This window comes from Nerophis lumbriciformis, linkage group LG16 (genome assembly GCF_033978685.3).
Source record: "Nerophis lumbriciformis linkage group LG16, RoL_Nlum_v2.1, whole genome shotgun sequence".
Lineage (NCBI taxonomy): Eukaryota > Metazoa > Chordata > Actinopteri > Syngnathiformes > Syngnathidae > Nerophis > Nerophis lumbriciformis.
In genome coordinates, this window is record NC_084563.2 from 9,242,099 (window position 1) to 9,264,816 (window position 22,718).

The 22,718-nt window shown below is 38.8% G+C and overlaps 1 protein-coding gene across 2 annotated transcripts in view; it reads left to right on the forward strand.

Moving 5' to 3' along the window:
- The window catches only part of LOC133616971 (teneurin-3), a 745,483-nt gene that overhangs the window by 627,184 nt on the left and 95,581 nt on the right, over positions 1-22,718 (forward strand). For both annotated transcript variants that reach the window (XM_061976582.2, XM_061976583.1), the window contains one exon: positions 5,800-6,049. In XM_061976582.2, coding sequence (XP_061832566.1) covers positions 5,800-6,049 — 250 coding nt within the window. The remainder of the gene's footprint in view (positions 1-5,799; positions 6,050-22,718) is intronic.

Consider the following 22,718-nt stretch of genomic DNA (forward strand, 5'->3'; position numbering starts at 1 on the left):
AAATGTTCCTAAAATCTCATAAAAGGTCTTAAATACGATTTTGAAAGGTCTTACAAATCTATTGACGTTACTTTTATTTAAAACATGCACGAACTTCAGTCTCACTTTGAAATGTTTCGACTTTTGAGGACGCTATAACGTAAACTACACAGCGGAACTAAGTGTGCTGCCCTGTCAGAATTAATAGTTTCCACACAAATCTTGGTTGACAACAGGGAGATTTCTGGTGTTTTTAGTTAGGTTAAGTGTTTTGTATTCCAATGTGAAAGAGCTGTGAATACATTTGCAAGTAATTCCGGGCCTCCAATTTTCCTTCAAATCTTTTGTACTTGTTTGCCTGTATCGATGTGAAATGGGTCTTAAATTGTATTCATTGCGGTCTAAAGAAAGTCTTAAATTTGGCTTGTGGAAACCTGCAGAGACCCTGTGACATACTATACACTATAAATACACCTTATAACGTCGTCGTCCAAAGGTCGTAATTGTGATACACCGTTACTTTTTATTGACACATTCTAGGACTGCAACGATTACCGATACAAATGGTAAACCCCTGTAAAATTCCTGATGGTTTGTATTACAGTTTCAATTTGTAATAGATTACCACACATAGATAAACTTATGGTGATGCTGCTCAGATCCTGGAGAACATTTCATCGTAGCATTTAAGCAAGCTTGTATTTAGCACGTTAGCTAGTAAGGTTGTGCGGTATACCGGTATTGGTATAGTACCGCGGTACTAAATAATCATATTCGGTACTATACCACCTCTAAAAAGATCTTTAAAGATTTATATTATGTTTATAAACTCAGGAAATATGTCCCTGGACACATGAGGACTTTGAATATGACCAATGTATGATCCTGTAACTACTTGGTATCGGATTGATGCCTAAATGTGTGGTATCATCCAAAACTAATGTAAAGTATCAAACAACAGAAGAATAAGTGATTATTACATTTTTTACAGAAGTGTAGATAGAACATGTTAAAAGAGAAAGTAAGCAGATATTAACAGTAGATGAACAAGTAGATTAATAACTCATTTTCTACCACTTGTCCTTAATAATGTTGACAAAATAATAGGTAGATAAATGACACAATATGTTACTGTATATGTCAGCAGACTAAATTAGGAGTTGTGTTGTATGTTCACTATTGTATTTAAGGACAAACTTGCAATAAGAAACATATGTTTAATGTACTGTAAGATTACCAGATATCAGGTAAAAAATTTGATTTATTGTACCGAAAATATTGTATACATACATGCTAACATTAATGTATTTCCCCATTACAAACGCCATACCCCAATCTAAACGTATATAAACCCACTCTTGAATCAACACCAGTAGTTAATACTATGATCAATGTTAATTACAAAACTAAATGTGGGATATAAATAATAATGGAGGTATAATTATTTGTGTATAGTATATTATTGGTACAAATGTTTAACTAACATGTGTACAGGGATATTTCACATGTCTTCACTGTGTATATAATTGAACAGTGTTTATGTTGTGTACAAAGTGTTTATATAAAATGTTGTGTAAAGGAAATGTCATATTTCTACGAAGCTCAAGATCAGAGCCCGATGTCCCCCGGTTTTACTACATCTTGTATTTGAGATTGTTTATAGGGTTGGGCGAAATAAGTGCTCAACTTCAGCCTAAAACCTTTTGGTTTGTAAAATTTTCAATTTGTCTATTTTGTTGACCACTGACCGAAGAAATAACAAACGAAACAAAAATAAACTAATTACTGCCTGAGCAACTCATCTATTCAATCGTATACATTGGACCTAGAGCATATTAACTTTGTGTTGGATTTTGATTAACCAGACCATAATAATAATAATAATATATTTTATTTGTAAAAAAGCACTTTACATTGAGCAAACAACCTCAAAGTGCTACAGTGTATTAAAAAAAATAAAAAGATAATACAATAAATAATACAAATAAATACTAGAACAGCCTAATAGCCAGAACTAGCACGCATAAATCTAAAAAAAAGGCTTTTTTAAAAAGAAGGGTTTTTAAGCCTTTTTTTAAAAGCAACCACAGTCTGTGGTGCCCTCAGGTGGTCAGGGAGAACATTCCACACACTGGGAGCGTCGGAGCAGAAATCCCGGTCTCCCATTGTTCGTAGCTTTGTCCTCGGAGGTTAGCCTGTCCGGAGCGGAGGTGTCGTTAAGGATTTGGGGGTGAGCAGTTTTTTGAGGTCGAGGGGGGCATTACCATGGTTGGGAAAGGTTGTCTGAATGGTACCAATATTTTAATTCCATGCACTTTTTTCGAGAATGCAAGATTAATTTGTCAATGTCTAAGAATACAGAAGTACGATTGCACATATTTAATAGCTCACATTTCTAGTCGACTAATACTATCTTTGAGACGTTCCACGGGCCGTATCGTAAATGCTGGCTGGCCGTGCTTTTGGAGCCCTGGCATACAGTATCAGTACGTACTACAAACGACAGTATGTTAGGGCATATTACCATGAGATGACTTTTCTTGCTGCTAACCACATTTACGTAACCACTATCATCCCCAAAGGCTCCTATTGAGCGTGTGATCAATGGTCAGCGTGTTGTTCCTGGTAAATGGCTACAGCTACTGCTGTGTCATTAATCCATCCATGACTCCATACTGTACCGCCTTATTAAAAGGTCATCAGAAGCAATTAGAGGGTCCAGTGGGACACTTTGACATGCTATCCCAGATTGAGATGAATAACCAAGACTGGTCACAATTTACATGAAGAATAATGGCACTGCGCTTTGGCTACTCATTGGTTGGGTTGTAGTCTAGAGCACTTTCGACCAGTCTTGGTTTTAGTAACGACATAAGCACCTCTGGGTTTATTCTCAAGACACCAATTGTGTGGATTGCAGTTAATAAAAAGTAGTTGTGCTTGTTACTAGCTGTGGAAAAAAATATTGTGTTTATGTATTTATTATACGAGGGGTGTAACGGTACGTGTATTTGTATTGAACCGTTTCGGTACGGGGGTTTCGGTGTGGTTCGGAGGTGTACCGAACGAGTTTCCACACGGACATATTAAGTAGCGTAACGCACGTTGTGTAAACAATGCACACCGAGGCACAACACACGGCATGCTGGCAGCTAAAGGGCTAGGATAGACTGACCATACGTCCTCTTTTCACCGGACATGTCCTCTTTTGTGGAGCTGTCAGGGCAGAGTTTCTCAAATGCCTCAAATGTCCGGCATTTTGAGTTAGGCTTGCGTGTATTTTCAATGTACGTTCAGGGTTAAGAAGGGGTTGAAAACAAAAGGTCGATTTATTTAAGGTCGGAAAAGGGTGGAGTGCCATCTCCGGGTTGGGGAGGAGATCTTGCCCCAAGTGGAGGAGTTCAAGTACCTCGGAGTCTTGTTCACGAGTGAGGGAAGAGTGGATCGTGAGATCGACAGGCGGAATGGTGCGGCGTCTTCAGTAATGCGGACGCTGTATCGATCCGTTGTGGTGAAGAAGGAGCTGAGCCGGAAGGCAAAGCTCTCAATTTACCGGTCGATCTACGTTCCCATCCTCACCTATGGTCATGAGCTTTGGGTTATGACCGAAAGGACAAGATCACGGGTACAAGCGGCCGAAATGAGTTTCCTCCGCCGGGTGGCGGGGCTCTCCCTTAGAGATAGGGTGAGAAGCTCTGCCATCCGGGGGGAGCTCAAAGTAAAGTCGCTGCTCCTCCACATCGAGAGGAGCCAGATGAGGTGGTTCGGGCATCTGGTCAGGATGCCACCCGAACGCCTCCCTAGGGAGGTGTTTAGGGCACGTCCGACCGGTAGGAGGCCGCGGGGAAGACCCAGGACACGTTGGGAAGACTATGTCTCCCGGCTGGCCTGGGAACGCCTCGGGGTCCCACAGGAAGAGCTGGACGAAGTGGCTGGGGAGAGGGAAGTCTGGGCTTCCCTGCTTAGGCTGCTGCCACCGCGACCCGACCTCGGATAAGCGGAAGAAGATGGATGGATGGATGGATGAAAACAAAACAAATTGTGCGTGCAGCAGCATTGGTGAGGGAGGGGCAGAGACAGAGAGAGAGAGAGAGAGTTATGATAAACGCGCATGCGTCGCCAGGCTCTGCTTTTTATCCATAGATTTATCAGATTTAATGTTTTATTATCTATAGCAGGGGCGTCAAAAGTGTGCCCCGGAGGCCATTTGCGGCCCACAGCTAATGTTTAAAAGGCCCGCGGCACATTCTAAAAATACTATTAAAATAAACAAAAACATAACAAAAGTGAAATAAAAAAGCTTAAAGGTTAAGTGTAATTTAGAAAAAGTTGCAATGTTGACTAATTAAAAAAAAAAGCTGTTTTCATTCAAACTGTCATTGCTCAAAACATAATATTGAATCAAAATCAATGTTATTATGAATTATTGACCTATCCAAGGTTCCGATTACTTCACATCCAATATTCCACTTTGAAAAATATTTTTGGTGGAAGATTTTGCAAATTTGGTAAATAAATAACACAAAAATGTATTATTTGTTGTTTTCTTACTGTACCGAAAATGAACCGAACCGTGACCTCTAAACCGAGGTACGTACCGAACCGAAATTTTTGTGTACCATTACACCCCTAATTTATACTATTCCCCTCATTTCACTACAATCCCCAAAACCAGTGAAGTTGTCACATTGTGTAAATGGTAAATAAAAAGAGAATACAATGATTTGCAAATCCTTTTCAACTTATATTCAATTGAATAGACTGCAAAGACAAGATATTTCATGTTCACACTGAGAAACTTAACTTTTTTTTTGCAACTAATCATTAACTTAGAATTTGATGGCAGCAACACATTGCAAAAAAGTTGTCACAGGGGCATTTTTACCACTGTGTTACATGGCCTTTCCTTTTAACAACACTGTGTCTCCTCAGTTACCAAAGATTTGGGAACTGAGGAGACACATTTTTGAAGTGGAATTCTTTCCCATTCTTGCTTGATGTACAGCTTAAGTTGTTCAACAGTCCGGGGTCTTCGTTGTGGTATTTTAGGCTTCATAATGCACCACACATTTTCAATGGGAGACAGGAATGGACTACAGGCAGGCCAGTCTAGTACCCGCAGTCTTTTACTATGAAGCCATGCTGTTGTATCACGTGGCTTGGCATTTTCTTGCTGAAATAAGCAGGGGCGTCCATGATAACGTTGCTTGGATGGAAACATATGTTGCTCCAAAAGCTGTATGTACCTTTCAGCATTAACGGTGCCTTCACAGATGTGTAAGTTACCCATGCCTTGGGCACTAATACACCCCCATACCATCATACTTTACGCCTAGAATAATCTGGATGGTTATTTTCCTCTTTTTTCCGGAAGACACAGCGTCCACAGTTTCCAAAAACAACTTGAAAAGTGGACTCGTCAGACCACAGAACACTTTTAAACTTTGCATCAGTCCATCTTAGATGAGCTCGGGCCCAGCCCAACCGGCGGCGTTTCTGGGTGTTGTTGATTAATGGCTTTGACGTTAATGACTAATTTGTAATTATTTATCAAGATGTAATCAAACCGTAAAGCAAACACAATCATCATTCTATGATCTCTAACGTGTCAGATTTTAATACGTGACCATGTTTGTGAATCATATTTTAACTAAAAGCAGAACAAAAGTGGCGATCTGAGTGCCGTAAAACTGACGTGATTGTTTCTCGCCAAGTGTGAAATTGGAAGATCAATACCACTTTTATGTACGACCGTGGCATCGATCTCCACCCTCAACTCCCAGAGTATGATTTGTTCACACCTGTTGTGTCCCTTCGCAGGCATTCTTTACAAAGGCAGCGGCGAGAACCAGTTCATCTCCCTGCAGCCGCCCGTCATCTCCACCGTCATGGGCAACGGACGCCGCCGGAGCATCTCCTGCCCAAGCTGCAACGGCCAGGCGCAGGGCAACAAGCTGCTGGCGCCCGTGGCGTTGGCGTGGGGCATCGACGGGAGTCTCTACGTGGGCGACTTCAACTACATCCGACGCATCTACCCGTCAGGCAACGTCACCAGTATCATGGAACTCAGGTAAGACGCTCCTCACCGCATGATGCTACGTTTTTACCGAACAACCCACACAAAATTGGATGGATTTTAGCAAATAAATTGGGTTTGTTCCCCCAAATGTTTCCTTGCTGTAGTGCAGGGGTGCCCAAACTGAGATTTTGGGGACAACGAATGCTAAAATGTGCAAGTCAAACTTACAGTTGGAATGCATCGAGTGCCAAGTCACATAACTATGAGGCAGACTCATGTAAAATTTGCACAAAAAAAAAAGTTAGCATGTACACATTAGCATGCTAACAGTGTCCAATACAAAGTTACTTCACTCCGAGGTGTTCAGCTGCAAAACTGGCTACAAAAAATTTACCATGCTTATGTTAGCATGCTAGAATGCTAACGTTAACGTTCGGTTAGTTTAAGCCGCTGAAAATGGGCGAGCAAAAGTTAAATGCGAACATTAGCATGCTACGTTATGTTTTACATATGCAGAATTAACCCAAAAAGTTAGCACGCTAACGTTCCCATGCTAACAGTTAGTATGTGTCAAGTACCAGGCTTAGTGACTCAGAGGTGTGGGACTGTGAAATTGGCTAAAAAAAGTTAGCATCATAGAATGCGAATGTTAGCATGTTTTATTCAAGAAAATGTTTTTTATTTATTTATCTTGTTTTATTTTGTAGTGTCCGTAATGCTGTCTGAGGCTGAGCCAATCAGTGGCCACGATACTGATTGTTTTGGTCTCGTCTAGTGGCCAATCGACTGTAGTAGTAGCATGTAGTATTTGCTCAATTTAGGTGAAAATGACGTAGAGATGTTTTGTTCCAGATAATACACAACTAAGATACGGATGTTGTGTTTGGATAGTTTAGCAAGTACCGTATTTTTCGGACTATAAGTCGCAGTTTTTTTCATAGTTTGGCCGGGCTCCAGTGCGATTTATATATGTTTTTTTCCCTTCTTTATTATGCATTTTCGGCAGGTGCGACTTATACTCCGGTGCGACTTATACTCCGAAAAATGCGGTATTGATGAAGCTATGTTGTTTTAGATGAAAATGACGTAGAGATGTTTTGTTCCAGATAATACACAACTAAGATACGGATGTTGTGTTTGGATAGTTTAGCAAGTACCGTATTTTTCGGACTATAAGTCGCAGTTTTTTTCATAGTTTGGCCGGGCTCCAGTGCGATTTATATATGTTTTTTTCCTTCTTTATTATGCATTTTCGGCAGGTGCGACTTATACTCCGGTGCGACTTATACTCCGAAAAATGCGGTATTGATGAAGCTATGTTGTTTTAGGTGAAAATGACGTAGAGATGTTTTGTTCCAGATAATACACAACTAAGATACGGATGTTGTGTTTGGATAGTTTAGCAAGTACCGTATTTTTCGGACTATAAGTCGCAGTTTCTTTCATAGTTTGGCCGGGCTCCAGTGCGATTTATATATGTTGTTTTTTTTCTTTATTATGCATTTTCGGCAGGTGCGACTTATACTCCGGTGCGACTTATACTCCGAAAAATGCGGTATTGATGAAGCTATGTTGTTTTAGGTGAAAATGACGTAGAGATGTTTTGTTCCAGATACTACACAACTAAGATACGGATGTTGTGTTTGGATAGTTTAGCAAGTACCGTATTTTTCGGACTATAAGTCGCAGTTTTTTTTCATAGTTTGGCCGGGCTCCAGTGCGATTTATATGTTTTTTTCCTCCTTTATAATGCATTTTCGGCAGGTGCGACTTATACTCCGGTGCGACTTATACTACGATAAATGCGGTATTGACGAAGCTATGTTGTTTTAGGTGAAAATGACGTAGAGATGTTTTGTTCCAGATAATACACAACTAAGATACGGATGTTGTGTTTGGATAGTTTAGCAAGTACCGTATTTTTCGGACTATAAGTCGCAGTTTTTTTCATAGTTTGGCCGGGCTCCAGTGCGATTTATATATGTTTTTTTTCCTTCTTTATTATGCATTTTCGGCAGGTGCGACTTATACTCCGGTGCGACTTATACTCCGAAAAATGCGGTATTGATGAAGCTATGTTGTTTTAGGTGAAAATGACGTAGAGATGTTTTGTTCCAGATAATACACAACTAAGATACGGATGTTGTGTTTGGATAGTTTAGCAAGTACCGTATTTTTCGGGCTATAAGTCGCAGTTTCTTTCATAGTTTGGCCGGGCTCCAGTGCGATTTATATATGTTTTTTTTCTTCTTTATTATGCATTTTCGGCAGGTGCGACTTATACTCCGGTGCGACTTATACTCCGAAAAATGCGGTATTGATGAAGCTATGTTGTTTTAGGTGAAAATGACATAGAGATGTTTTGTTCCAGATAATACACAACTAAAATACGGATGTTGTGTTTGGATAGTTTAGCAAGTACCGTATTTTTCGGACTATAAGTCGCAGTTTTTTTCATAGTTTGGCCGGGCTCCAGTGCGATTTATATATGTTTTTTTCCTTCTTTATAATGCATTTTCGGCAGGTGCGACTTATACTCCGGTGCGACTTATACTCCGAAAAATGCGGTATTGATGAAGCTATGTTGTTTTAGGTGAAAATGACGTAGAGATGTTTTGTTCCAGATAATACACAACTAAGATACGGATGTTGTGTTTGGATAGTTTAGCATGTACCGTATTTTTCGGACTATAAGTCGCAGTTTCTTTCATAGTTTGACCGGGCTCCAGTGCGATTTATATATGTTTTTTTCCTTCTTTATAATGCATTTTCGGCAGGTGCGACTTATACTCCGGTGCGACTTATACTCCGAAAAATGCGGTATTGATGAAGCTATGTTGTTTTAGGTGAAAATGACGTAGAGATGTTTTGTTCCAGATAATACACAACTAAGATACGAATGTTGTAATTGGATAGTTTAGCAAGTACCGTATTTTTCGGACTATAAGTCGCAGTTTTTTTCATAGTTTGGCCGGGCTCCAGTGCGATTTATATGTTTTTTTCCTTCTTTATTATGCATTTTCGGCAGGTGCGACTTATACTCCGGTGCGACTTATACTCCGAAAAATGCGGTATTGATGAAGCTATGTTGTTTTAGGTGAAAATGACGTAGAGATGTTTTGTTCCAGATAATACACAACTAAGATACGGATGTTGTGTTTGGATAGTTTAGCAAGTACCGTATTTTTCGGACTATAAGTCGCAGTTTTTTTCATAGTTTGGCCGGGCTCCAGTGCGATTTATATATGTTTTTTTCCTTCTTTATTATGCATTTTCGGCAGGTGCGACTTATACTCCGGTGCGACTTATACTCCGAAAAATGCGGTATTGATGAAGCTATGTTGTTTTAGGTGAAAATGACGTAGAGATGTTTTGTTCCAGATAATACACAACTAAGATATGGATGTTGTGTTTGGATAGTTTAGCAAGTACCGTATTTTTCGGGCTATAAGTCGCAGTTTCTTTCATAGTTTGGCCGGGCTCCAGTGCGATTTATATATGTTTGTTTCCTTCTTTATTATGCATTTTGGGCAGGTGCGACTTATACTCCGGTGCGACTTATACTCCGAAAAATGCGGTATTGATGAAGCTATGTTGTTTTAGGTGAAAATGACGTAGAGATGTTTTGTTCCAGATAATACACAACTAAGATACGGATGTTGTGTTTGGATAGTTTAACAAGTACCGTAATTTTCGGACTATAAGTCGCAGTTTTTTTCATAGTTTGGCCGGGCTCCAGTGCGATTTATATATGTTTTTTTTCCTTCTTTATTATGCATTTTCGGCAGGTGCGACTTATACTCCGGTGCGACTTATACTCCGAAAAATGCGGTATTGATGAAGCTATGTTGTTTTAGGTGAAAATGACGTAGAGATGTTTTGTTCCAGATAATACACAACTAAGATACGGATGTTGTGTTTGGATAGTTTAGCAAGTACCTTATTGTTCGGACTATAAGTCGCAGTTTCTTTCATAGTTTGGCCGGGCTCCAGTGCGATTTATATATGTTTTTTTTCCTTCTTTATTATGCATTTTCGGCAGGTGCGACTTATACTCCGGTGCGACTTATACTCCGAAAAATGCGGTATTGATGAAGCTATGTTGTTTTAGGTGAAAATGACGTAGAGATGTTTTGTCCCAGATAATACACAACTAAGATACGGAAGTTGTGTTTGGATAGTTTAGCAAGTAGCGTATTTTACGGACTATAAGTCGCAGTTTTTTTCATAGTTTGGCCGGGCTCCAGTGCGATTTATACATGTTTTTTTCCTTCTTTATTATGCATTTTCGGCAGGTGCGACTTATACTCCGGTGCGACTTATATTCCGAAAAATACGGTATTGATGAAGCTATGTTGTTTTAGGTGAAAATGACGTAGAGATGTTTTGTTCCAGATAATACACAACTAAGATACGGATGTTGTGTTTGGATAGTTTAGCAAGTACCGTATTTTTCGGACTATAAGTCGCAGTTTTTTTCATAGTTTGGCCGGGCTCCAGTGCGATTTATATATGTTTTTTTTCCTTCTTTATTATGCATTTTCGGCAGGTGCGACTTATACTCCGGTGCGACTTATACTCCGAAAAATACGGTATTGATGAAGCTATGTTGTTTTAGGTGAAAATGACGTAGAGATGTTTTGTCCCAGATAATACACAACTAAGATACGGATGTTGTGTTTGGATAGTTTAGCAAGTACCGTATTTTTCGGACTATAAGTCGCAGTTTTTTTCATAGTTTGGCCGGGCTCCAGTGCGATTTATATATGTTTTTTTTCCTTCTTTATTATGCATTTTCGGCAGGTGCGACTTATACTCCGGTGCGACTTATACTCCGAAAAATGCGGTATTGATGAAGCTATGTTGTTTTAGGTGAAAATGACGTAGAGATGTTTTGTTCCAGATAATACACAACTAAGATACGGATGTTGTGTTTGGATAGTTTAGCAAGTACCGTATTTTTCGGGCTATAAGTCGCAGTTTCTTTCATAGTTTGGCCGGGCTCCAGTGCGATTTATATATGTTTTTTTTCTTCTTTATTATGCATTTTCGGCAGGTGCGACTTATACTCCGGTGCGACTTATACTCCGAAAAATGCGGTATTGATGAAGCTATGTTGTTTTAGGTGAAAATGACATAGAGATGTTTTGTTCCAGATAATACACAACTAAAATACGGATGTTGTGTTTGGATAGTTTAGCAAGTACCGTATTTTTCGGACTATAAGTCGCAGTTTTTTTCATAGTTTGGCCGGGCTCCAGTGCGATTTATATATGTTTTTTTCCTTCTTTATAATGCATTTTCGGCAGGTGCGACTTATACTCCGGTGCGACTTATACTCCGAAAAATGCGGTATTGATGAAGCTATGTTGTTTTAGGTGAAAATGACGTAGAGATGTTTTGTTCCAGATAATACACAACTAAGATACGGATGTTGTGTTTGGATAGTTTAGCATGTACCGTATTTTTCGGACTATAAGTCGCAGTTTCTTTCATAGTTTGGCCGGGCTCCAGTGCGATTTATATATGTTTTTTTCCTTCTTTATAATGCATTTTCGGCAGGTGCGACTTATACTCCGGTGCGACTTATACTCCGAAAAATGCGGTATTGATGAAGCTATGTTGTTTTAGGTGAAAATGACGTAGAGATGTTTTGTTCCAGATAATACACAACTAAGATACGAATGTTGTAATTGGATAGTTTAGCAAGTACCGTATTTTTCGGACTATAAGTCGCAGTTTCTTTCATAGTTTGACCGGGCTCCAGTGCGATTTATATATGTTTTTTTCCTTCTTTATAATGCATTTTCGGCAGGTGCGACTTATACTCCGGTGCGACTTATACTCCGAAAAATGCGGTATTGATGAAGCTATGTTGTTTTAGGTGAAAATGACGTAGAGATGTTTTGTTCCAGATAATACACAACTAAGATACGAATGTTGTAATTGGATAGTTTAGCAAGTACCGTATTTTTCGGACTATAAGTCGCAGTTTTTTTCATAGTTTGGCCGGGCTCCAGTGCGATTTATATGTTTTTTTCCTTCTTTATTATGCATTTTCGGCAGGTGCGACTTATACTCCGGTGCGACTTATACTCCGAAAAATGCGGTATTGATGAAGCTATGTTGTTTTAGGTGAAAATGACGTAGAGATGTTTTGTTCCAGATAATACACAACTAAGATACGGATGTTGTGTTTGGATAGTTTAGCAAGTACCGTATTTTTCGGACTATAAGTCGCAGTTTTTTTCATAGTTTGGCCGGGCTCCAGTGCGATTTATATATGTTTTTTTCCTTCTTTATTATGCATTTTCGGCAGGTGCGACTTATACTCCGGTGCGACTTATACTCCGAAAAATGCGGTATTGATGAAGCTATGTTGTTTTAGGTGAAAATGACGTAGAGATGTTTTGTTCCAGATAATACACAACTAAGATATGGATGTTGTGTTTGGATAGTTTAGCAAGTACCGTATTTTTCGGGCTATAAGTCGCAGTTTCTTTCATAGTTTGGCCGGGCTCCAGTGCGATTTATATATGTTTGTTTCCTTCTTTATTATGCATTTTGGGCAGGTGCGACTTATACTCCGGTGCGACTTATACTCCGAAAAATGCGGTATTGATGAAGCTATGTTGTTTTAGGTGAAAATGACGTAGAGATGTTTTGTTCCAGATAATACACAACTAAGATACGGATGTTGTGTTTGGATAGTTTAACAAGTACCGTAATTTTCGGACTATAAGTCGCAGTTTTTTTCATAGTTTGGCCGGGCTCCAGTGCGATTTATATATGTTTTTTTTCCTTCTTTATTATGCATTTTCGGCAGGTGCGACTTATACTCCGGTGCGACTTATACTCCGAAAAATGCGGTATTGATGAAGCTATGTTGTTTTAGGTGAAAATGACGTAGAGATGTTTTGTTCCAGATAATACACAACTAAGATACGGATGTTGTGTTTGGATAGTTTAGCAAGTACCTTATTGTTCGGACTATAAGTCGCAGTTTCTTTCATAGTTTGGCCGGGCTCCAGTGCGATTTATATATGTTTTTTTTCCTTCTTTATTATGCATTTTCGGCAGGTGCGACTTATACTCCGGTGCGACTTATACTCCGAAAAATGCGGTATTGATGAAGCTATGTTGTTTTAGGTGAAAATGACGTAGAGATGTTTTGTCCCAGATAATACACAACTAAGATACGGAAGTTGTGTTTGGATAGTTTAGCAAGTAGCGTATTTTACGGACTATAAGTCGCAGTTTTTTTCATAGTTTGGCCGGGCTCCAGTGCGATTTATACATGTTTTTTTCCTTCTTTATTATGCATTTTCGGCAGGTGCGACTTATACTCCGGTGCGACTTATATTCCGAAAAATACGGTATTGATGAAGCTATGTTGTTTTAGGTGAAAATGACGTAGAGATGTTTTGTTCCAGATAATACACAACTAAGATACGGATGTTGTGTTTGGATAGTTTAGCAAGTACCGTATTTTTCGGACTATAAGTCGCAGTTTTTTTCATAGTTTGGCCGGGCTCCAGTGCGATTTATATATGTTTTTTTTCCTTCTTTATTATGCATTTTCGGCAGGTGCGACTTATACTCCGGTGCGACTTATACTCCGAAAAATACGGTATTGATGAAGCTATGTTGTTTTAGGTGAAAATGACGTAGAGATGTTTTGTCCCAGATAATACACAACTAAGATACGGATGTTGTGTTTGGATAGTTTAGCAAGTACCGTATTTTTCGGACTATAAGTCGCAGTTTTTTTCATAGTTTGGCCGGGCTCCAGTGCGATTTATATATGTTTTTTTTCCTTCTTTATTATGCATTTTCGGCAGGTGCGACTTATACTCCGGTGCGACTTATACTCCGAAAAATGCGGTATTGATGAAGCTATGTTGTTTTAGGTGAAAATGACGTAGAGATGTTTTGTTCCAGATAATACACAACTAAGATACGGATGTTGTGTTTGGATAGTTTAGCAAGTACCGTATTTTTCGGGCTATAAGTCGCAGTTTCTTTCATAGTTTGGCCGGGCTCCAGTGCGATTTATATATGTTTTTTTTCTTCTTTATTATGCATTTTCGGCAGGTGCGACTTATACTCCGGTGCGACTTATACTCCGAAAAATGCGGTATTGATGAAGCTATGTTGTTTTAGGTGAAAATGACATAGAGATGTTTTGTTCCAGATAATACACAACTAAAATACGGATGTTGTGTTTGGATAGTTTAGCAAGTACCGTATTTTTCGGACTATAAGTCGCAGTTTTTTTCATAGTTTGGCCGGGCTCCAGTGCGATTTATATATGTTTTTTTCCTTCTTTATAATGCATTTTCGGCAGGTGCGACTTATACTCCGGTGCGACTTATACTCCGAAAAATGCGGTATTGATGAAGCTATGTTGTTTTAGGTGAAAATGACGTAGAGATGTTTTGTTCCAGATAATACACAACTAAGATACGGATGTTGTGTTTGGATAGTTTAGCATGTACCGTATTTTTCGGACTATAAGTCGCAGTTTCTTTCATAGTTTGACCGGGCTCCAGTGCGATTTATATATGTTTTTTTCCTTCTTTATAATGCATTTTCGGCAGGTGCGACTTATACTCCGGTGCGACTTATACTCCGAAAAATGCGGTATTGATGAAGCTATGTTGTTTTAGGTGAAAATGACGTAGAGATGTTTTGTTCCAGATAATACACAACTAAGATACGAATGTTGTAATTGGATAGTTTAGCAAGTACCGTATTTTTCGGACTATAAGTCGCAGTTTTTTTCATAGTTTGGCCGGGCTCCAGTGCGATTTATATGTTTTTTTCCTTCTTTATTATGCATTTTCGGCAGGTGCGACTTATACTCCGGTGCGACTTATACTCCGAAAAATGCGGTATTGATGAAGCTATGTTGTTTTAGGTGAAAATGACGTAGAGATGTTTTGTTCCAGATAATACACAACTAAGATACGGATGTTGTGTTTGGATAGTTTAGCAAGTACCGTATTTTTCGGACTATAAGTCGCAGTTTTTTTCATAGTTTGGCCGGGCTCCAGTGCGATTTATATATGTTTTTTTCCTTCTTTATTATGCATTTTCGGCAGGTGCGACTTATACTCCGGTGCGACTTATACTCCGAAAAATGCGGTATTGATGAAGCTATGTTGTTTTAGGTGAAAATGACGTAGAGATGTTTTGTTCCAGATAATACACAACTAAGATATGGATGTTGTGTTTGGATAGTTTAGCAAGTACCGTATTTTTCGGGCTATAAGTCGCAGTTTCTTTCATAGTTTGGCCGGGCTCCAGTGCGATTTATATATGTTTGTTTCCTTCTTTATTATGCATTTTGGGCAGGTGCGACTTATACTCCGGTGCGACTTATACTCCGAAAAATGCGGTATTGATGAAGCTATGTTGTTTTAGGTGAAAATGACGTAGAGATGTTTTGTTCCAGATAATACACAACTAAGATACGGATGTTGTGTTTGGATAGTTTAACAAGTACCGTAATTTTCGGACTATAAGTCGCAGTTTTTTTCATAGTTTGGCCGGGCTCCAGTGCGATTTATATATGTTTTTTTTCCTTCTTTATTATGCATTTTCGGCAGGTGCGACTTATACTCCGGTGCGACTTATACTCCGAAAAATGCGGTATTGATGAAGCTATGTTGTTTTAGGTGAAAATGACGTAGAGATGTTTTGTTCCAGATAATACACAACTAAGATACGGATGTTGTGTTTGGATAGTTTAGCAAGTACCTTATTGTTCGGGCTATAAGTCGCAGTTTCTTTCATAGTTTGGCCGGGCTCCAGTGCGATTTATATATGTTTTTTTTCCTTCTTTATTATGCATTTTCGGCAGGTGCGACTTATACTCCGGTGCGACTTATACTCCGAAAAATGCGGTATTGATGAAGCTATGTTGTTTTAGGTGAAAATGACGTAGAGATGTTTTGTCCCAGATAATACACAACTAAGATACGGAAGTTGTGTTTGGATAGTTTAGCAAGTAGCGTATTTTACGGACTATAAGTCGCAGTTTTTTTCATAGTTTGGCCGGGCTCCAGTGCGATTTATACATGTTTTTTTCCTTCTTTATTATGCATTTTCGGCAGGTGCGACTTATACTCCGGTGCGACTTATATTCCGAAAAATACGGTATTGATGAAGCTATGTTGTTTTAGGTGAAAATGACGTAGAGATGTTTTGTTCCAGATAATACACAACTAAGATACGGATGTTGTGTTTGGATAGTTTAGCAAGTACCGTATTTTTCGGACTATAAGTCGCAGTTTTTTTCATAGTTTGGCCGGGCTCCAGTGCGATTTATATATGTTTTTTTCCTTCTTTATTATGCATTTTCGGCAGGTGCGACTTATACTCCGGTGCCACTTATACTCCGAAAAATGCGGTATTGATGAAGCTATGTTGTTTTAGGTGAAAATGACGTAGAGATGTTTTGTTCCAGATAATACACAACTAAGATACAGATGTTGTGTTTGGATAGTTTAGCAAGTACCGTATTTTTCGGACTATAAGTCGCAGTTTTTTTCATAGTTTGGCCGGGCTCCAGTGCGATTTATATATGTTTTTTTCCTTCTTTATTATGCATTTTCGGCAGGTGCGACTTATACTCCGGTGCGACTTATACTCCGAAAAATACGGTATTGATGAAGCTATGTTGTTTTAGGTGAAAATGACGTAGAGATGTTTTGTTCCAGATAATACACAACTAAGATACGGATGTTGTGTTTGGATAGTTTAGCAAGTACCGTATTTTTCGGACTATAAGTCGCAGTTTCTTTCATAGTTTGGCCGGGCTCCAGTGTGATTTATATATGTTTTTTTCCTTCTTTATTATGCATTTTCGGCAGGTGCGACTTATACTCCGGTGCGACTTATACTCCGAAAAATACGGTATTGATGAAGCTATGTTGTTTTAGGTGAAAATGACGTAGAGATGTTTTGTTCCAGATAATACACAACTAAGATACGGATGTTGTGTTTGGATAGTTTAGCAAGTACCGTATTTTTCGGACTATAAGTCACAGTTTTTTTCATAGTTTGGCCGGGCTCCAGTGTGATTTATATATGTTTTTTTCCTTCTTTATTATGCATTTTCGGCAGGTGCGACTTATACTCCGGTCCGACTTATACTCCGAAAAATGCGGTATTGATGAAGCTATGTTGTTTTAGGTGAAAATGACGTAGAGATGTTTTGTCCCAGATAACACACAACTAAGATACGGATGTTGTGTTTGGATAGTTTAGCAAGTACCGTATTTTTCGGACTATAAGTCGCAGTTTTTTTCATAGTTTGGCCGGGCTCCAGTGCGATTTATATATGTTTTTTTCCTTCTTTATTATGCATTTTCGGCAGGTGCGACTTATACTCCGGTCCGACTTATACTCCGAAATATGCGGTATTGATGAAGCTATGTTGTTTTAGGTGAAAATGACGTAGAGATGTTTTGTTCCAGATAATACACAACTAAGATACAGATGTTGTTTTTGGATAGTTTAGCAAGTACCGTTTTTTTCGGACTATAAGTCGCAGTTTCTTTCATAGTTTGGCCGGGCTCCAGTGCGATTTATATATGTTGTTTTTTTTCTTTATTATGCATTTTCGGCAGGTGCGACTTATACTCCGGTGCGACTTATACTCCGAAAAATGCGGTATTGATGAAGCTATGTTGTTTTAGGTGAAAATGACGTAGAGATGTTTTGTTCCAGATAATACACAACTAAGATATGGATGTTGTGTTTGGATAGTTTAGCAAGTACCGTATTTTTCGGACTATAAGTCGCAGTTTCTTTCATAGTTTGGCCGGGCTCCAGTGCGATTTATATATGTTGTTTTTTTTCTTTATTATGCATTTTCGGCAGGTGCGACTTATACTCCGGTGCGACTTATACTCCGAAAAATGCGGTATTGATGAAGCTATGTTGTTTTAGGTGAAAATGACGTAGAGATGTTTTGTTCCAGATACTACACAACTAAGATACGGATGTTGTGTTTGGATAGTTTAGCAAGTACCGTATTTTTCGGACTATAAGTCGCAGTTTTTTTTCATAGTTTGGCCGGGCTCCAGTGCGATTTATATGTTTTTTTCCTCCTTTATAATGCATTTTCGGCAGGTGCGACTTATACTCCGGTGCGACTTATACTACGATAAATGCGGTATTGACGAAGCTATGTTGTTTTAGGTGAAAATGACGTAGAGATGTTTTGTTCCAGATAATACACAACTAAGATACGGATGTTGTGTTTGGATAGTTTAGCAAGTACCGTATTTTTCGGACTATAAGTCGCAGTTTTTTTCATAGTTTGGCCGGGCTCCAGTGCGATTTATATATGTTTTTTTTCCTTCTTTATTATGCATTTTCGGCAGGTGCGACTTATACTCCGGTGCGACTTATACTCCGAAAAATGCGGTATTGATGAAGCTATGTTGTTTTAGGTGAAAATGACGTAGAGATGTTTTGTTCCAGATAATACACAACTAAGATACGGATGTTGTGTTTGGATAGTTTAACAAGTACCGTATTTTTCGGGCTATAAGTCGCAGTTTCTTTCATAGTTTGGCCGGGCTCCAGTGCGATTTATATATGTTTTTTTTCTTCTTTATTATGCATTTTCGGCAGGTGCGACTTATACTCCGGTGCGACTTATACTCCGAAAAATGCGGTATTGATGAAGCTATGTTGTTTTAGGTGAAAATGACGTAGAGATGTTTTGTTCCAGATAATACACAACTAAGATATGGATGTTGTGTTTGGATAGTTTAGCAAGTACCGTATTTTTCGGGCTATAAGTCGCAGTTTCTTTCATAGTTTGGCCGGGCTCCAGTGCGATTTATATATGTTTGTTTCCTTCTTTATTATGCATTTTGGGCAGGTGCGACTTATACTCCGGTGCGACTTATACTCCGAAAAATGCGGTATTGATGAAGCTATGTTGTTTTAGGTGAAAATGACGTAGAGATGTTTTGTTCCAGATAATACACAACTAAGATACGGATGTTGTGTTTGGATAGTTTAACAAGTACCGTAATTTTCGGACTATAAGTCGCAGTTTTTTTCATAGTTTGGCCGGGCTCCAGTGCGATTTATATATGTTTTTTTTCCTTCTTTATTATGCATTTTCGGCAGGTGCGACTTATACTCCGGTGCGACTTATACTCCGAAAAATGCGGTATTGATGAAGCTATGTTGTTTTAGGTGAAAATGACGTAGAGATGTTTTGTTCCAGATAATACACAACTAAGATACGGATGTTGTGTTTGGATAGTTTAGCAAGTACCTTATTGTTCGGACTATAAGTCGCAGTTTCTTTCATAGTTTGGCCGGGCTCCAGTGCGATTTATATATGTTTTTTTTCCTTCTTTATTATGCATTTTCGGCAGGTGCGACTTATACTCCGGTGCGACTTATACTCCGAAAAATGCGGTATTGATGAAGCTATGTTGTTTTAGGTGAAAATGACGTAGAGATGTTTTGTCCCAGATAATACACAACTAAGATATGGATGTTGTGTTTGGATAGTTTAGCAAGTAGCGTATTTTACGGACTATAAGTCGCAGTTTTTTTCATAGTTTGGCCGGGCTCCAGTGCGATTTATACATGTTTTTTTCCTTCTTTATTATGCATTTTCGGCAGGTGCGACTTATACTCCGGTGCGACTTATATTCCGAAAAATACGGTATTGATGAAGCTATGTTGTTTTAGGTGAAAATGACGTAGAGATGTTTTGTTCCAGATAATACACAACTAAGATACGGATGTTGTGTTTGGATAGTTTAGCAAGTACCGTATTTTTCGGACTATAAGTCGCAGTTTTTTTCATAGTTTGGCCGGGCTCCAGTGCGATTTATATATGTTTTTTTCCTTCTTTATTATGCATTTTCGGCAGGTGCGACTTATACTCCGGTGCCACTTATACTCCGAAAAATGCGGTATTGATGAAGCTATGTTGTTTTAGGTGAAAATGACGTAGAGATGTTTTGTTCCAGATAATACACAACTAAGATACAGATGTTGTGTTTGGATAGTTTAGCAAGTACCGTATTTTTCGGACTATAAGTCGCAGTTTTTTTCATAGTTTGGCCGGGCTCCAGTGCGATTTATATATGTTTTTTTCCTTCTTTATTATGCATTTTCGGCAGGTGCGACTTATACTCCGGTGCGACTTATACTCCGAAAAATACGGTATTGATGAAGCTATGTTGTTTTAGGTGAAAATGACGTAGAGATGTTTTGTTCCAGATAATACACAACTAAGATATGGATGTTGTGTTTGGATAGTTTAGCAAGTACCGTATTTTTCGGGCTATAAGTCGCAGTTTCTTTCATAGTTTGGCCGGGCTCCAGTGCGATTTATATATGTTTTTTTTCCTTATTTATTATGCATTTTCGGCAGGTGCGACTTATACTCCGGTGCGACTTATACTCCGAAAAATACGGTATTGATGAAGCTATGTTGTTTTAGGTGAAAATGACGTAGAGATGTTTTGTTCCAGATAATACACAACTAAGATACGGATGTTGTGTTTGGATAGTTTAGCAAGTACCGTATTTTTCGGACTATAAGTCGCAGTTTCTTTCATAGTTTGGCCGGGCTCCAGTGTGATTTATATATGTTTTTTTCCTTCTTTATTATGCATTTTCGGCAGGTGCGACTTATACTCCGGTGCGACTTATACTCCGAAAAATACGGTATTGATGAAGCTATGTTGTTTTAGGTGAAAATGACGTAGAGATGTTTTGTTCCAGATAATACACAACTAAGATACGGATGTTGTGTTTGGATAGTTTAGCAAGTACCGTATTTTTCGGACTATAAGTCACAGTTTTTTTCATAGTTTGGCCGGGCTCCAGTGTGATTTATATATGTTTTTTTCCTTCTTTATTATGCATTTTCGGCAGGTGCGACTTATACTCCGGTCCGACTTATACTCCGAAAAATGCGGTATTGATGAAGCTATGTTGTTTTAGGTGAAAATGACGTAGAGATGTTTTGTCCCAGATAACACACAACTAAGATACGGATGTTGTGTTTGGATAGTTTAGCAAGTACCGTATTTTTCGGACTATAAGTCGCAGTTTTTTTCATAGTTTGGCCGGGCTCCAGTGCGATTTATATATGTTTTTTTCCTTCTTTATTATGCATTTTCGGCAGGTGCGACTTATACTCCGGTCCGACTTATACTCCGAAATATGCGGTATTGATGAAGCTATGTTGTTTTAGGTGAAAATGACGTAGAGATGTTTTGTTCCAGATAATACACAACTAAGATACAGATGTTGTTTTTGGATAGTTTAGCAAGTACCGTTTTTTTCGGACTATAAGTCGCAGTTTCTTTCATAGTTTGGCCGGGCTCCAGTGCGATTTATATATGTTGTTTTTTTTCTTTATTATGCATTTTCGGCAGGTGCGACTTATACTCCGGTGCGACTTATACTCCGAAAAATGCGGTATTGATGAAGCTATGTTGTTTTAGGTGAAAATGACGTAGAGATGTTTTGTTCCAGATAATACACAACTAAGATATGGATGTTGTGTTTGGATAGTTTAGCAAGTACCGTATTTTTCGGACCATAAGTCGCAGTTTCTTTCATAGTTTGGCCGGGCTCCAGTGTGATTTATATATGTTGTTTTTTTTCTTTATTATGCATTTTCGGCAGGTGCGACTTATACTCCGGTGCGACTTATACTCCGAAAAATGCGGTATTGATGAAGCTATGTTGTTTTAGGTGAAAATGACGTAGAGATGTTTTGTTCCAGATAATACACAACTAAGATATGGATGTTGTGTTTGGATAGTTTAGCAAGTACCGTATTTTTCGGACCATAAGTCGCAGTTTCTTTCATAGTTTGGCCGGGCTCCAGTGCGATTTATATATGTTGTTTTTTTTCTTTATTATGCATTTTCGGCAGGTGCGACTTATACTCCGGTGCGACTTATACTCCGAAAAATGCGGTATTGATGAAGCTATGTTGTTTTAGGTGAAAATGACGTAGAGATGTTTTGTTCCAGATACTACACAACTAAGATACGGATGTTGTGTTTGGATAGTTTAGCAAGTACCGTATTTTTCGGACTATAAGTCGCAGTTTTTTTTCATAGTTTGGCCGGGCTCCAGTGCGATTTATATGTTTTTTTCCTCCTTTATAATGCATTTTCGGCAGGTGCGACTTATACTCCGGTGCGACTTATACTACGATAAATGCGGTATTGACGAAGCTATGTTGTTTTAGGTGAAAATGACGTAGAGATGTTTTGTTCCAGATAATACACAACTAAGATACGGATGTTGTGTTTGGATAGTTTAGCAAGTACCGTATTTTTCGGACTATAAGTCGCAGTTTTTTTCATAGTTTGGCCGGGCTCCAGTGCGATTTATATATGTTTTTTTTCCTTCTTTATTATGCATTTTCGGCAGGTGCGACTTATACTCCGGTGCGACTTATACTCCGAAAAATGCGGTATTGATGAAGCTATGTTGTTTTAGGTGAAAATGACGTAGAGATGTTTTGTTCCAGATAATACACAACTAAGATACGGATGTTGTGTTTGGATAGTTTAACAAGTACCGTATTTTTCGGGCTATAAGTCGCAGTTTCTTTCATAGTTTGGCCGGGCTCCAGTGCGATTTATATATGTTTTTTTTCTTCTTTATTATGCATTTTCGGCAGGTGCGACTTATACTCCGGTGC